Source organism: Pseudonaja textilis, unplaced genomic scaffold, assembly GCF_049901715.1.
Source record: "Pseudonaja textilis isolate UNSWEBS1 unplaced genomic scaffold, rPseTex1.2 PTEXSCF23, whole genome shotgun sequence".
Classification (NCBI taxonomy): domain Eukaryota; kingdom Metazoa; phylum Chordata; class Lepidosauria; order Squamata; family Elapidae; genus Pseudonaja; species Pseudonaja textilis.
This window is the reverse complement of record NW_028262868.1, coordinates 242,424-258,028: the sequence shown is the minus strand read 5'-3', so window position 1 is coordinate 258,028 and position 15,605 is coordinate 242,424. Positions and strand designations below refer to the sequence as shown.

Here is a 15,605-nt window from a genome sequence, read left to right as displayed (position 1 = left end):
CCTCTGCATGCGTTCAAGGGGGAGCGGTCCAGCCTTCGTTGGAGAAGGCAGCGGGGGCTTAACGGAAGACCAGGCGATGTTGGGGTGCCCTCCCAGCCTCCTCCTCCTCCGGTTGTCCGTCCCCCCCTCCCCACAGGCACATCCCGGGCCCTGCAGGCAGCCTGGAAGGGCACGATGGGTCTCTGGATGCTCTCCGCGACGTCCGTCGGGTCTCCAGGAATCTAGGCAGGCGGGAGGATTTTGGGGAGAGGGGAGGGGACTTTGCTCCGCAGAGGAAGACGGAGGCGACTTTGTGGGGAGGGGACTTTGCAGAGGAAGACGGAGGGGTCTTTGGGGGGAGGGGACTTTACCCCGCAGAGGAAGACAGAGGCACAGACGCCCGCACCCTCCCCCCCTTTCAGACTCCACCCTCGCTAGAAACCCAGCATTCAGACGGGGTGGGAGGGCGAGACCCGGGCTCAACGCCTTTATTGAAAACACGCGTGTGCAAGTTTTGGGGGGGCCCCCGGAGCCTTCCGTGGCCGAGCAGGGGAGGGACCTCTGCTGACACCGTCCCCCCAGATGTCGCCGGGGCTGAGAATGGCGCACCCCACCGCCACAGGAGAGGGTTTGGGGGGGCCTCTGCAGAGGAGCCCCCGGTCCTAGTGGGCCGGGCTGGCGGCCTCGGGCACCGTGTTGAAGTGTCCCATTGAGAAGATGACCAAGGTACCGATGGTGAAGAGTAGGATCGCCACCCCGAAGCAGAGCTTGTCGATCATCTGCCCGATCAGCACCCAGTTCTCTGTCTCCTGCCGAGGGGAGCGAAGGGGGGCTGTTGGTCAGCGGGGCTCAAGGTTGAGGCGTCCCCTCCCCAGTTGCTTCCCCGGACCGAACTCACCGCCCCGTTGTCGTTCCGCTCCTTGGTGCTCCTGCTGATGTAGTTGCAGGCGTCCACGCACTCCTTGACCGCCGGGGCCAGGCTGGACAGGGTCTTGTACAGCGCCGTGGTCATCTGTACGTCCAGCCCGTCTGGGGAGGGGGGGGAGGGAGGGAAAGCAGGAAGGGGAAGGGGGGGTCCGTAAGAGCGAAGGCAGGGCAGAGTGCCTCCATTTTGAAGGCGCGCCACGGGCTCCGGCGTCTGCCCTGCCGGGCTGGACAGGGTCTTGTACAGCGCCGTGGTCATCTGTACATCCAGCCCATCTGGGGAGGGGGAGGGAGGGAAAGCAGGAAGGGGAGGGGCTGTCCGTAGAGCGAAGGCAGGGCAGAGCGCCCATTTTGAAGGTCTCGCCACGGGCCCGGCGTCTGCCCTGCCGGGCTGGACAGGGTCTTGTACAGCGCCGTGGTTATCTGTACGTCCAGCCCGTCTGGGGAGGGGGGGAGGGAAAGCAGGAAGGGGAAGGGGGTGTCCGTAAGAGTGAAGGCAGGGCAGAGCGCTCCATTTTGAAGCCGCGCCACGGGCTCGGCGCCTGCCCTGCCAGGCTGGACAGGGTCTTGTACAACGCCGTGGTCATCTGTACGTCCAGCCCGTCTGGGGAGGGGGAGGGGGAAGGAGGGAAAGCAGGAAGGGGAGGGGGGGTCCGTAAGCGCGAAGGCAGGGCAGAGCGCCTCCATTTTGAAGGCGCACCACGGGGCCCGGCCTTTGCCCTTCCAAGCAGCGGCCATTTCTGCCCTACCAGCTGTTGGGCAGGCGCTTTGGGTGAGGAGACAAAGCGGTCAAGCTGGCGCATTCTGAAGGCGCACCAGCCGGGCGGGCTTTCAGGGCCGTCTGCCCCCAGGGTTGGGCAGGCGTGGGGAGGAGGCGGTCGCGGCGGTTCGGCCCTTGGCTTTGGGCTTTCAACTCAGCCTTGTGCCCGCTGCCCGTCGTCCGGTGTACGGTTTCGAGGGCTTTGGATGGGCATCGGGTGTCCTCTCGGGCTTGGCGGGGCGAGGGCGAGGAATCCTTGGGGAGGGGGAGCCTCCTTTTCCCCCCCACCCCTCTGTCAGCTGGCACCCAGGCGTCCGACCCACTTGCCCGACTCCCCTCCCGCCGTCCCCTGGTCCCGCACCGTAAGTAGGCGCCCTCCGCAGCCCGTGGCGCCGTCCCTGGTGTTCGAAGAGGACTTCGCTCCGGGCCTTTTTCAGGATGTACTCCTCGGCCTTGACCAAGAGGGAGAAGGAGCGACGAGTGGAGGGGGTCCCGGGGGTCCTCGTCGGCAGGGCGGATGGTGGAGCCCAGGTAGTGCGGGAGGATCTTGAGGAAGACCTGTGGAGGGGGAAGAACAGAAAAAAGGGGGTTCAACCATGACCCCCGGCTCTCTGCCCTCCGAGCGGGGATGCCCTTCCGGCCAGCTGGCTGGGCCCTCCCCCCTGAAGGAAGAGGGGGCTGGAACCGGAAGGGGGAAACCTCCTTAGTGCGTTCGCGGACCGTCCCGGTTGCGGTGAGCAGCTACGGGGAGAACTGCTGGGCCTGAGACCCCAAAAGTCTTGGGGGAGACGTCAGGTGGCCGAAAGGAGGGGCTGCGTCGGCAGGTGAATTGTTTGAGGGTCAAAGTGGGGAGGGGAGGGGGTGTCCCGGCAGGTGAGGACCATAGAGAGGGGAGCGGTTGCCTCAAAACGGAAGCAGTTTGAATTTGCCCGCCTGGGTCGAATCTTCCTTCCTTCCTTCCCTCCTTCCTCTTCGTCACGTTCCTTCCTTCCTGCCCTCTGGGGAGTGTCCTGTCCCGACAGTCCTGGGATTTGGGGTAGTTAGTGACGAATTGGGAGCTGTCCCCTTTAAGGGAAGGCCTCCTGGGAAATGGAGTTAAGGCATCCTGGGAAATGGAGTCCACGTTCACGTGGTAGCCTCGGAAAATCCGGGAATTGGCGCCGAATGGACCCTTGGTGGGGTCGGGGGCCCTCGCCTAGCCCGGGCGGTCGCTTCAAACATCATCACAGGGATGAGAGTTTGTAATCTTTCTACGCCGCCGTTCAGATCTGCAAAGCTTTGGACGTTAAGGAGAACCTCGTCATCAATGTGAGTTGGTGAGGATGCCCGATGAACCAACAAAGAGGACTTTGCGTCGATGCTTTGCGGCGTTGCTCCGTCTGCTCTAAGCAGAACGGGAGAAGAAAAGTCTCGTCCCCGTGATTGAACCCTGTGATTTTTTTTGGGGGAGAAATGTCTGGGGTGCTGGCAGAGTCCCCCCCCCACCGTTCTCCAGCCCTGGATTTTGGGATGAGCCGGCCGAGAGGGCAGCCAACCTGGGCCGGAGATCCCCAGAGCTGGCTTTGTGCGGGGCGGGGTGGAAGCCCGCCAGCCTCAAAGTCTGCACAGCGTCGGTGGGCCGTCGCCCGTGTGGCTTCGGCCAAACCAGCCTGGCCTCCCTTTCTCCCCCCCCCACCCCGCCACCCCCGGCCCCCTCCACCCCAATTGGACGTTAAGAAGAACCTCCTCCGAAATGTGAGGTGAGAAGGACGCCTCCTCACGTGCTTGAGCCGCGGGGAGAGGCGGTGGGTGCTGGGGCTACGCAGGGAGACGTTGAGCACCACGACGCAGTTAGTGACGATCAGGGTGGCCACCGTCATGACGAAGAGGAGGTACCTGGGCAGCGGGAGGCGAGAGAGAGAGAGGGGGGCAGAGGGTCGGGCGGGTCCCCGCTTCCTGGGCCTTCCCGCCTCTGCCCCGCAGGCTGGCGGCCACTCACTTGCCGATGAGCGGGACGGCGAGAGACGTGGCGGGCACCTTCTGCGCAATCAGGAAGAGGAAGACCGTCTGCGCCAACAGGACCGAGATGCTGACCGTGCACTTTTGGCCACCGGCTGCCCAGGCAGGTGAGGGGGGGAGGGGAAGAGCGGTGAGGATCCAGAAGGCCCCTCCCCTCCCCCCACCTCCTCTTTCCAGTCCCTCTCCTGTGTGTGATTCTCCGCCCCGGCGACATCTGGGGGACGGGGAGGGGGGTGTCAGCAACACAGACACACGTACACGCGCACACCCCGCTCACCCTGGGCAGGCAGAAAGTAGACCAGGACCACCAAGGAGGAAATGAGGACGCAAGGTACGATGATGTTGATGACGTAGAAGAGCGGTTTGCGCTGGATGATGAGGAAGTAGTGGATCTCGGAGAAGCCCGGCGCTTCCAGACCGCCCATGGGGGCCAGGACAAGGCGGGCCGGGGGCCGTTGGATGGCCCACTCGCCGTTCTCTGAAACGGACACAGAGACACACGGGTCCCGGGCGTTGCAGGCGGCAGCTCGGCCCCAGGCGCTGCGGCTTCCCACCTCGGTGCGGCCACCCCGTCCCCCCTCGATACCCGTGAAGGCTTCAGTGTCGATGAGGATGTAGTCCGCCAACTTGTTGGTCTTGTCGTCGATGCCGTAGTCGAGTTCCATTTCCCGCCGGTTGTGGGTTTGGGACCTGGCGTGGCAGGAGGCGCCAGGAGGCGAGGAGGAGGAGGAGGAGGAGGGAAAAGGCCAGGCCTTCATCCTCTTCAGCATCCTACGCCCCCCAGCCACAGCGAGGAGGTCCGGGATGCTGCCCTCTCGCACACCCCCATCCCCAAAGCAAGCCCCCACACCCCACCCCTCTCCGCTTCCCCCCACCCCCGCGCCGACCCACCGGAAGACGAGGGAGCAGTTCTGCCAGTCGAAAGGGAAGAAAGTGACCTCCATGGGGCAGAAACTGCGGAAGATGGCGGGGGGCAGCCAGGTGACGTAGCCCCCGGGCCCGATGAGGACGTTGGCGGAGTAGGCCTCCTTGAAGTTGCCGTCGATGCTGGGAAGGGGAGAAAGGGAGCGGGGGGTGAGGCTGAGGCTGAGGGTGGGGCCCCCTCCTGCCCCCTCCTTCCGGCCCCCCCTTCCAGCCCCCCCCCAATCCCCGCACTCAACTTGTTCTCCAGGACGATGTCCGGCAGCCACACCTGCTCCGCCGGGACCCGCAGGTAGTTGTTGTACTCCTCCTGGCTGAAGTTCAAGCGATAGTCCACCCATTCCTGAGGCCAGGAGGGGAAAGAGGTGGAGGTGACCCCCCCCCCACACCCCCAACACGCCCCTCTCTGGGCAGGGCAGAGCCCCCTCAGGACCCCCCACCACCACCACCACCAAGCACAGGCCGGACGGTGTCCCATGCCAGGGCTGCCCTGTTGGGAGAGGCAGCCAAGCGGCGCTCCGCGACGGGGCGGACGAGAGATTTATTCGTGGATTTCTATTCATTACTTTGGACAAGTGATTCTCGGGGAAGAGGGAGAAGGAGAAAGGTAGTTGGGAAGAGGTGAAAAGGATGAGGAGGAGAAAAATAAAAGGATTCTTTGCCCCCGCCCCAGCCGCACCCCAGCCGCACCCGCACCGGCACCCCTGGGTGGGGGGTCCTTGCCTGAGTGATCCAGACGCTGGTGGTCAGTGTCTCTTCTTTGGCATTCTGGAGGGAGGGAGGGAGGGAGGGAGGAAGGAAGGGAGGGAGGAAGGAAGGAAGGAAGGAAGGAAGGAAGGAAGGAAGGAAGGAAGGAAGGAGGAAAGGAAAGAATGGAGGAAAAAGCAGGAAAGAAAGGAAGGAAGGGAAAGAGGAAGGAACGAAGGAAGGAAAACAGGAAAGGAAGGAAGGAAGGAAAAAGGAAAGGAAGGAAGGGAAAAAGCAGGAAAAAGGAAGGAAAGAAAAAGGAAAGAGGAAGGAAGGAAAACAGGAAAGAGGAAGGAAGGGAAGGAAAAAAGCAGGAAAGGAAGGAAAGAAAGAGAAAGGAAGGAAAAAAGCAGGAAAGGGAGGAAGGAAGGAAGAAGGAAAAGAGGAATGAAGGAAAAAAGCTGGAAAGGAAAGAAGGAAGGGAAAAAGCAGGAAAAAGGAAAGAATAAAGCAGGAAAAAGGAAGGTAGGAAAACAGGAAAAAGGAAGGAAGGAAAAAAGCAGGAAAGAGGAAGGAAGGGAAAAAGCAGGAAAGGAAAGAAGGGAGGAAAAAGCAGGAAAGGAAAGAAGAAAGGGAAAGAGGAAGGAACGGAAAGAAGGAAGGGAAAAAAGCAGGAAAAAGGAAGGTAGGAAAACAGGAAAAAGGAAGGAAGGAAAACAGCAGGAAAGGAAGGAAGGAAAGGAAGGAAGGAAAAAGCAGGAAAGAGGAAGGAAAGAAGGGGAAAAAGCAGGAAAGAGGAAGGAAGGGAGGAAAACAGGAAAGAGGAAGGAAAGGGAAAAAAAGCAGGAAAGAGGAAGGAAGGAAAGGAAGGAAAGAACAGGCTTTTGACTGCTCCTCCTCCACTCCCTGGTAGCCCCTCCCTCCCCGGCTCCCCTTCTCCCAGGGGTGGGGAAAGCCGCCCCCCCCTTACCATGGAGATGAGGTTGGTGAGGGTCAACTTCAGGAGGACCTTGAGCACCTCGCCCGGCCTCTGGGCCGGCCACTGGGACTTGTCGTAGTCGGCAAAGAGGCGGTTGTAGACCTTCAGCTCCTTGTTGACCTCCGAGGACCCTGTGGGTGGGGGTGGGTGGGGGCAGGATGAGGCCCCAGGGAGCAGCCCCCCACCCACACCCACCCCTCCCAAGTGTTGCCCGCTCCTTACCAAGAGCCCCGCCGAATAGGAGCCCCAGGCTGAAGGCCCAGGCCAGGCTGCCCACCGCCTGCACGGCCATCCCGAGAGAGCGCGTCGCTTTGGAGCGGGACGGGGAAAAGAGTTATTTTGAGGCTGCTCCCGGCTAGGGGTCTGGGGGCACCGGATATCCTCCCCCACCCCAGGCACGCCAAGCATCGGGGGCATTCGCTTCCCAAAGCTCTCCGGAGCACCTGTTGGCATCATTTTTGGCAACCGCGGGGCAGAGCAGCTGGGGACAAAGAGCGTCAGCCGTCAGTCGGTTGTCACGGGGGAGGGTCTTGCAGGGCCGTTGCAGAAGGGGGAGGGGGGGTGTCTGGCCCCAGCCCCGCGGCTTGGGATAAGGCTCAGCCGCCCTCGGTTCTGGCCAAGGGGCGGGGGTGGGGTGGGGGAGGAAGACAAGGGGAAGGGCCACCCCCCCCTGCTCTCCCACGACGCAGGGACCTCGGAGCCGAATCCGAAACCAGCTTTGTCTCCGGGATTATCACACAACTGACGAGAGCCTACAAAGCGTTTGCCGGACCAATGCTTGAATACAGCGCGTCGGTCTGGAACCCAGGTTACGTATCGGATATGAACACCGTGGAGAAAGTCCAGAAATATTTCGCGAGAAGAGTTCTCCACTCCTCTACTCGGTGCAGAAGACCTTATGCCACCACCAGACTCGAAATTCTAGACCTAGAAAACCTTGAATTACGCCGCCTTCGGTCCGATCTAAGTATAGTACATAAAATCATACATTGCAAAGTCCTTCCTGTCAATGAAAACTTCAGCTTCAACCATAACAATGCAAAAGCACGCAATAGATACAAAGTCAAACTCAAACTCAAACCACACCAAATTTGATGGCAGGAAATACGACTTCAGCAATAACAGAGCGGTCAATGGAATCCTCTACCTGACTCTGTGGTTTCTTCCCCAAACCCCAAAAACTTTAACCTGAGACTGTCTACTATGGACTTCACCCCTTTCCTAAGAGGTCTGTAGGGAATGTGCATAAGCGCACCAATCGGGCCTATCGTCCCCGTCCTATTGTTTCTTTGACATTTTTCTGACATGTATCCATGTATTCATAAATATGTTTTTCCTTATACCTGTTATCTTACAATCACTTGACAAGAAAAAATGGATGGATGGATAGATGGATGGATAGATGATAGATAATTGATAGATGATTGATAGATGATCAATTGATAGATGATCGAGAGATGATTGATCGATGATCGATGATAGATAGATGCATAGATAGATAGATAGATAGATAGATAGATAGATAGATAGATAGATAGATAGATAGATAGATGGATGGATGGATGGATGGATGGATAGATAGATAGATAGATAGATGGATGGATGGATGGATGGATGGATGGATGGATGGATGGATGGATGGATAGATAGATGCATAGATAGATGCATAGATAGATGCATAGATAGATAGCTAGATAGATAGATGGATGCATAGATGCATAGATAGGTAGATAGGTAGATAGATAGATAGATAGATAGATAGATAGATAGATAGATAGATAGATAGATAGATAGATAGAGTGGTCAATGTCTGGAATCCTCTACTTGACTCTGTGGTTTCTTCCTCAAACCCCAAAAAGTTTAACCTGAGACTGTCTGCAATTGACCTCACCCCTTTCCTAAGAGGTCTGTAGGGGGCGGGCATAAGCGCACCAACGTGCCCACCGTCCCTGTCCTATGGTTTCTTTTATTTATTTTTCTTATATGTATCTTATATGTATCTTATATATATTTCTTAAATGTATTTCATGTATTCATAACCATGTTTATACTTATACTGTCCCTGTCCTATTATTTCTTTTTATTTTTCCTATATGCATCCATGTATTCATAACTAAGTTTATACTTATAGCGTCCCTGTCCTATGGTTTCTTTTATTTATTTTTCTTATATGTATCTTATATATATTTCTTTAATGTATTTCTTGTATTCATAACCTTGTTTATCCTTATACCGATAATCTTTGAAGCAATTGACAAAAATGAATCCATAAAATCAATAACTATGTTTATCCTTATACCGTCCCTGTCCTATTCTTTCTTTTATTTTTATTTCTTTTATTTTTCTGATAGGCATCCATGGATTCCTAACTATGTTTTTACTTCTGCCTAGGATGGACAAACCAAAGAAATCCATAAAAACAAAATAGCATCACCAGAGGATTTGGAGGTTGGAGGCCTGTCCGGTGGTCTACAATACCGTTTCAGGCCAAGGGCGGTCCAACGATGGGGCAGCCCAACCCTCCCCTCTTGGCAGCCATTTTGTGGCCTCCAAAGGGCAGGATGAGGGGGGGGAGCCTTGAGCCACTTTTGGGTGACCCCGGTCCTGTCCAGAGGTCCAGGATGTAGCTAGGAGGGGCAGGGTTGGGTCTCGGCCAGAGATTGGGGTGAGGGGAGGCGAAGCAACGTCTGCCTTGCTCCACATCTGCCCCTCCCCAAGGCCTGATCCAGAGAGGTCCGTCCGGTGGGGATCCGTCCAAATCAACCGCCGTTTGCCGGAAGCCCTTATTGCAAAGGAGGCCTGGTCTCCTACCCGCCGGGGGAACGTGGGGGAGGAAGGATCGAAGGAAGGAAGGGCTGCATCTGGGCAGACCGATAAAGGCCCGTCCTTCCCCCAAAAGCCGCTGGCTTTATCGGGCTTTTACCGGGATGCGTGCGGAAGGGACGGGGGTTGGAGGAAGCAGGACGCGGCCCTTGTGCCACCCTTGTGGCTAAGCCGGGAGGGGCTGTTGGGGCCACCGCTGTCTTTGCCTGCCAGCCAAACTGACCCACTCCCGGCCTTCGCTCATTTGGGGGAGAGGGGAGGGACCCCCGGAAGGGAGAGGCGGCGTTGAGGGCACCGCAACCCCGGCTGCATTAGCGCCTGGAGCATCCGCGCCAAGCCAGCCAGACCTACGAGGTGGACAGAGAGTCGGATCCGGTGGGGAAGGGAGGAAGAGGAGGAGGAGGAAGAGAAGGAGGAGGAGGGCAGCCAACGGAGAACACCTGCCTTGCAAGGTAGGCCGCCTTAGAACAGCGGGGTGGGTTGGGGAAGGGCCGAAATCAGCCGTGGAAAGACCCCCGAAGGAGGTTCGGACTCCCAAATCCCGGTGACGGCTGGAAAGTTTGAGCCTGGGGGTGGGTGGGATGGAGGAGGAGGAGGAGGAGGGTGGAAACTGAGGCTCGGCGCCAACTTCGCCGCTTTGGGCAACTAGGCAGGTTCTGGTGCTGAGATGGAACCTTTTTGCGGGTTCGGAGGGCGAGTCCTTTTTTCTCGTCCACGCTTCCCTGGGCGGAAGTGCCAGGTCGAAGGGCAGGAGGGCGCTCCGTCCCGTCCCGTCCGTCCGTCCCCCCGCCATCTTTGCTTAAAAAAGCAGGGAGGGTCCCGGGGCAGCCTCCGTCTTCCGGGCCTTGGCGCCCTCTTCCCTCGGCCCCAAATGTCACTTGAAGCGTCGCTGCCGATCGTCCCCGGGTTGTCCCAGAGGGGGCGCTTTTTTCCCCGCCCCCCCCCACTCTCCAAGGGGCAGTTGGACTGCCGGGTTTGCCCCTGAAGAGGCGTCGCTTCTCATGCCAGAAGCTTCAGCTCTGACCGGGATGGGGGGGGGGAAATGGAAGACAGCTGGTCCTTTGCATTCTATTCTATTCTATTCTATTCTATTCTATTCTATTCTATTCTATTCTATTCTATTCTATTCTTCATTCCAATATCTATTCTATTCTATTCTTTTCTGATTCTATTCTATTCTTTCCTGATTCTATTCTATTCTATTCTATTTTCTATTCTATTCTATTTTCTATTCTATTTTCTATTCTATTCTAATCTATTCTATTCTAATCTATTCTATTTTCCTCCATTCTATTTTCCATTCCGTTTTCTATTCTAATCTATTCTATTGTACAGAATTCTATTTTTCTTTTCTTTTCTATTTTTATTTTCTGATCCTACTCTATTCTTTCCTGATTGTATTCTATTCTGTTCTATTTTCTATTCTATTTTACTCCATTCTATTTTCTATTCTATTCTATTCTATTCTATTCTATTCTATTCTATTCTATTCTATTCTATTCTATTCTAGTCTATTCTATTCTAATTCTAATTTTCCTCCATTCTATTTTCTATTCTGTTCTATTTAATCTATTCTATTATACACTATTCTAGTCTACACTATTCTATTCTATTCTATTCTATTCTATTCTATTCTATTCTATTCTATTCTATTCTATTCTTTCCTGATTCTATTCTATTCTATTCTATTTTCTATTCTATTCTAATCTATTCTATTGTACACAATTACGTTTTTTTCTATTCTAATCTATTCTTTTTTTAAAAAAATAGATTTTATTGAATTTACAATTTAAAAACACACCGACAATACATTTACAGAATAGAAAGAAAACGGCTAGGGGGAAAGAAAGAAAACTCCCGGCCTAACACACCGGATAAAGGCCGGTTGGGGGGAAGAGAAAGGATATAGAGGGAGAGAAGGGAAGGGAAGGGGACGGAGAATAGGGTAGAAAGTACAATTAAAAACGAACGATATCTTTTTGTGACAGTCTGTAAGGATCCTTTCTCTTCGTCCTATCCAATCTACTCCTCTTTTCCATTAGGTTTAAGTTACTCTATATCATTTACGTAATTTGTCTCTGTGTAAGCCATGAGTCCCAGTTGTCGTAAAATTCCGGGAGTTGGAAGTCCTCCCAGCCTCCAACTGCCCAAGTTTGAGAAGCCCTGTCATCCAGATAGATACCAAATGCAGGTTTATAAGGGCTTTTTAGCAACCGTTTTGTGGCCTGAGCCCTATTTTTAGCCACCGCTTTGCTGGGTTTCCTGCGTTTAAAAGCCACACGACCTCTTGGGAAGGCGCCGAATCGAAGCCGCTGAGCTCCGCGAAGGGAGAGAGGTCATTCATTCGTTCCCGGCCCAACCCGGAGGCCTCGGCCTGGCCTGGATGGATCTCTTTGGAGTCGGCCAGCCCCCCCACCCAATAGAATCTGTTTCGGTTGCCCCCCAAATCGCCCTTTGCGGCGTCGGCTGAGACCGAACGGTCGAGAGGAAGGTTGGGTTCTGAAGGGAGCCCATCTCTCCGGGGCTCCTTCGACGCCTTGCCTAATCGTCCGTCCGTCGCGGCTGAGATGTTCGGCCTGGAGAGTAGCCAGAGAGTAGCAAGAGGACCCTTGGAGGGTCAGTGAGAAAGAGGGGGGGGCCTCCATGAGGGATGAGGAGGAAAGGAAGGGCTGACCCAAACACCCAAAGACACCCCGACACACACACACACACACGGCAGGAGATGCTGCTTCCTGCTCAAAGTCTCCATTCGGAAGGACGGCGAGAGTTTTGTGACCTACCTGGGCAGTCGTTTCCCCTCCCCGCTCCAAAAATATATATATATATATATCTGCAACCAGCTCAGAAGGGAGAGCTAGATCTCAGCAATTCTCTCTTTCCCTTTTTTTTTGTAATATAATTTTTCTTTATTTTTTAAGACAAACCTATACAGACCAAAACATAAAAACCATCTTCCAGTTATCTACGTGCAATGGTGCCAGTTGGTTATCAATCTTTTTTGTGTGATCCTTTCATAGTCTTTACTCCCAAGTTGGAAAGGTTCTCAAAGGGTCAATCTAACATCTGCTTATATATTTATTTTTATTTTTTATTTTTTTTAAACAGTTTTATTAATTTTAACAACAAACAAAAACACATCAAACACAAAAACTTCATCCTTTCCTTCATGAGTTTACAGACAGTGTGTCGGTTGTCACTTTTTTTTGTGCATCCATTTCATAGTCTCCATTGTAATTATATTACATAATGGCTCATATTATCGATCAACAATTATATAGCCTGATATCATTATTAAACAATCATTTGACTATAATTTTGTTAGTTCATACTTTGAGATAACTATAGTTTGCTTAATTTATTTTATCGCAAATCATAAAGTCATACCAAGTCTATCTTAATAGAATTTTAGAAAAATAGTATCAAATAAAAAAAAAGGAAATATGTATTCATTGTTTCCTAAGGTTCTAAATATTCTATTATTATATTTTATTATCTAACCATTGATAGAAAAGGTCCCAAACTTCATCAAATTGCTTATCTTCTTGTTCTCTAATTTCAAATGTCAATCTACTCATTTCAGCACATTCCAATATTTTCTTAATAATTTCTTCCTGTGATGGTATTTTCTCACTCTTCCAATGTTTAGCAAATACAATCCTAGCCGCTCTTAATACATTTACAATCATTTACAATATTTTTATTTTTAATAGTTTTAATTTTAATTAATTTTAATTTATCTATCTATCATCTATCTATCTATCTATCTATCATCATCTATCTATCATCTATCGATCTATCTATCGATCTATCTATCATCTATCGATCTATCTATCATCTATCGATCTATCTATCTATCTATCTATCTATCGATCTATCTATCATCTATCTATCATCTATCGATCTATCTATCTATCTATCTATCATCTATCTATCATCTATCAATCGATCTATCTAACTATCTATCATCTATTTATTTATTTTGATTGGTCCATTGCTTACAAGATAACAGGTGTAAGTATATATTGATCAGTTATGAATCCTTCCTTTGACCAAACTATGATTCCGTCATTTAATACGAGACAAGTCTAAGATTTGATTATCAATTTAGATTATCCATTCATCCAATGGCGATCTCTTTTGTCTTCTATTCTATATCCATCTATTCATCTTCTATGGCAAAACTTCCGGTCTCCTCCTCCTCCTCCTCCTCCTCCTCCTCCTCCTCCTCCTCCTCCTCCTCCTCCCTCCTCCTCCTCCTCCTCCTCCTCCTCCTCCTCTTCTTCTTCTTCTTCTTCTTCTTCTTCTTCTTCTTCTTCTTCTTCTTCTTCTTCTTCTTCTTCCTCTTCTTCTTCTTCTTCTTCAGCACAGTCCATAATTTGAGCAACTTCCTGAAAAGTTTCGCAGGGATCCCCAACTTTTCTGGCACCGGGGGACAGGTTTGACTACTGTGGGGGGACGGTTTCGTGCGCAGCCCAGATCCCTCGTGACATGCGCGGGTGAAACTTCGCTAACTAGGCCCAGTACTGGTCCACGGCCCAGGCCCAGTACCAGTCCACGGCCTGGGGGACTGGGCACCGCGGCTGTCAAGGATCTTCCCCATCCTTGGGGTGTGGGGAGTTATTCTGCCTGGCCCTTCTCCTTGTGCCCCACCCCCCCAGTGGAGGTCCGAGGGGAAGTAGGAGAAAGCTACTCCGCCGGCCGCTGCAGCGTTTGGAGCAACTCCCAGCCCGTTGCGTCCGAGTAGCCTGTATGTTTGAATGTTGACTCTCGATCTTCTGTGTGGCCTCCTCTCCACAGATGCTGTCGGGTCTGCTGGTCCCCTTCTCCTGGCTGCCTCGGTGGCTGCGGCGGGAGCCCTGCCTCCTCCCGCGGAGGAAGTGTGCGAGACGGAGATGATCAAGGAGCAACTACAAGTGAGCTGCGTGGAAAAGAGGCTGTCGAGTATCCCCACCGGGCTACCCAAGGCCACGGGCATCCTGCTCCTCGCCTCCAACCAGTTGGCCAAGGTTGACCTGGCTTCCTTCCAGCACCTGCCCGAGCTGAGCGACCTGGACCTGTCCAACAACAGCCTGAAAGCCCTGGAGATCGGCGCCCCGCTGCCCCAACTGAAGAACCTGCTCCTGTCCCATAACGGCCTGGAGAGCTTGCCCGCTTTCCCAGGGCTGCCCGGCCTGAAGGTCCTGGCGTTGGGGCACAACCGGCTCTCCCAGTTGCCCGAGGGAGCCTTCCGTGGCCTGGAAAAACTGGACGAACTGCAGTTGCAAGAAAACCAGCTTGAGAGCTTGCCTGTCGGGGCCTTCGAAGGGCTGGAGGAGTTGAAGGACCTCGACCTATCGGACAACCGCCTGGCGTCAGTGCCCGCGGAGCTGCTCTCCCAACTGTCCAACCTGGAGATTCTACGCCTGGAGAGGAACCGGTTGGAGCGCCTGCCGGAGGGCTTCTTCTCCGAGGAGGCCATGTACGTCTTCGTCTACCTGGTGGGAAACCCCCTGGCGGTGCGACTGCCAGCTGATGTACCTGCGGGACTGGATCGTGGAGAACGAGCACACGGTGTACACCCGCACGACCGTGCAGGAGGACGGCTCGGATAAGGAGGTGACGGAGAACGAGCCCCTGCGAGTCGTCTGCCAGGCGCCCCCCGGGGAGAAGGGCCGGCCCGTCATGCACTTCAAAGCCACCTGCAGGAGACTCGGAGACGAAGACCCGGAGCGGGAAGAGGAGGGCGAGGCGGAGGGGGATAGCTGGACTCGCGCTCCGACTCTTTCCCCTTCGACACCAACCACTGCCGGCGTGACACCACGGGCCTCCTCACGCAGGCCGAGCACAACCCTCAGCGCAACTGTTGCTGCTCGCACAACCATAATGAGCACTTCAGCGCTTAGTCCTTCCACGACACACTCCCCACAACCGCCAGCCCTGTTGCAACAACCTTCCGCACAACCGCCAGCCCTGTTGCGACAACCTTCCGCACAACCGCCAGCCCTGTTGCAACAACCTTCCGCACAACCGCCAGCCCTGTTGCAACAACCTTCCGCACAACCACCACCAGCCCTGGTACAACAACCGCTCTTCGTGTTTTCACCACAACCGCGCCGGTGGTCACTTTCGGCCTTTCCAGCAGCGGTACCGCTGCAGGAGGCCAACTCCGAGTCGAATGTCCCCACGGTGACGGCAGGCCTCGACCTCCCCCGTCCCGTCCACCCCACCCCCGCCACGTCCCTACCGCCACGACAACCCTGTCCACCCCGCTTGCTCCCAGCCCCACGGCCTCGATGGTGACCAGCCCTCTTGCCCCGAGGACCCGTCCGCCAGCGCACGGCCACAGCTTGGGCCTCCTCCGAGTTCTGCAACCCTGGTCCTGTTCAGCTCCAGCCAGGCCAGGATTTCGGGCCCGCCAGCCACCCCCGGCCCACCGCCCAATGTCTCTGCCCTGCTCGGCCTGTCCGGGTCGTTGGAGTAGCTGCTCGTAGGGGGTCCTACGTGGGCTGGCTGGCCGGTTCCTGCTGCCTTCTCCGCCTGGGGCTGTACCTCCCT

At 54.3% G+C, this 15,605-nt stretch overlaps 2 protein-coding genes across 2 annotated transcripts; one reads left to right on the top strand and one right to left on the bottom strand.

Annotated features, from left to right (window-relative positions):
* Window positions 1-560: 560 nt before the first annotated feature.
* CHRNE (cholinergic receptor nicotinic epsilon subunit) lies at window positions 561-6,556 on the bottom strand. The gene is given in 13 exon segments (XM_087919032.1): window positions 561-788; window positions 878-1,008; window positions 2,025-2,146; window positions 2,148-2,221; window positions 3,424-3,538; window positions 3,642-3,756; window positions 3,939-4,139; window positions 4,248-4,351; window positions 4,553-4,708; window positions 4,822-4,930; window positions 5,311-5,350; window positions 6,240-6,379; window positions 6,471-6,556. Coding segments are annotated over 13 exon segments (1,524 nt in total). The 5' UTR covers window positions 6,541-6,556; the 3' UTR covers window positions 561-641.
* A 466-nt stretch (window positions 6,557-7,022) lies between these two features.
* Window positions 7,023-15,183, top strand: GP1BA (glycoprotein Ib platelet subunit alpha). The gene is made up of 2 exons (XM_087919013.1): window positions 7,023-7,056; window positions 13,869-15,183. Exons 1-2 carry the CDS (start codon window positions 7,023-7,025, stop codon window positions 14,660-14,662), a joined length of 828 nt encoding a protein of 275 aa, XP_087775139.1. The 3' UTR covers window positions 14,663-15,183.
* Window positions 15,184-15,605: the final 422 nt, after the last annotated feature.

Excerpts from the sequence above, each read along its gene's own strand:
- GP1BA (XM_087919013.1), top strand. The coding sequence starts at position 7,023 with ATGCTTGAATACAGCGCGTCGGTCTGGAACCCAG. Across the intron at positions 7,057-13,868 it reads CGCGTCGGTCTGGAACCCAG|ATGCTGTCGGGTCTGCTGGT; the intron begins GTTACGTATCGG and ends TCCTCTCCACAG.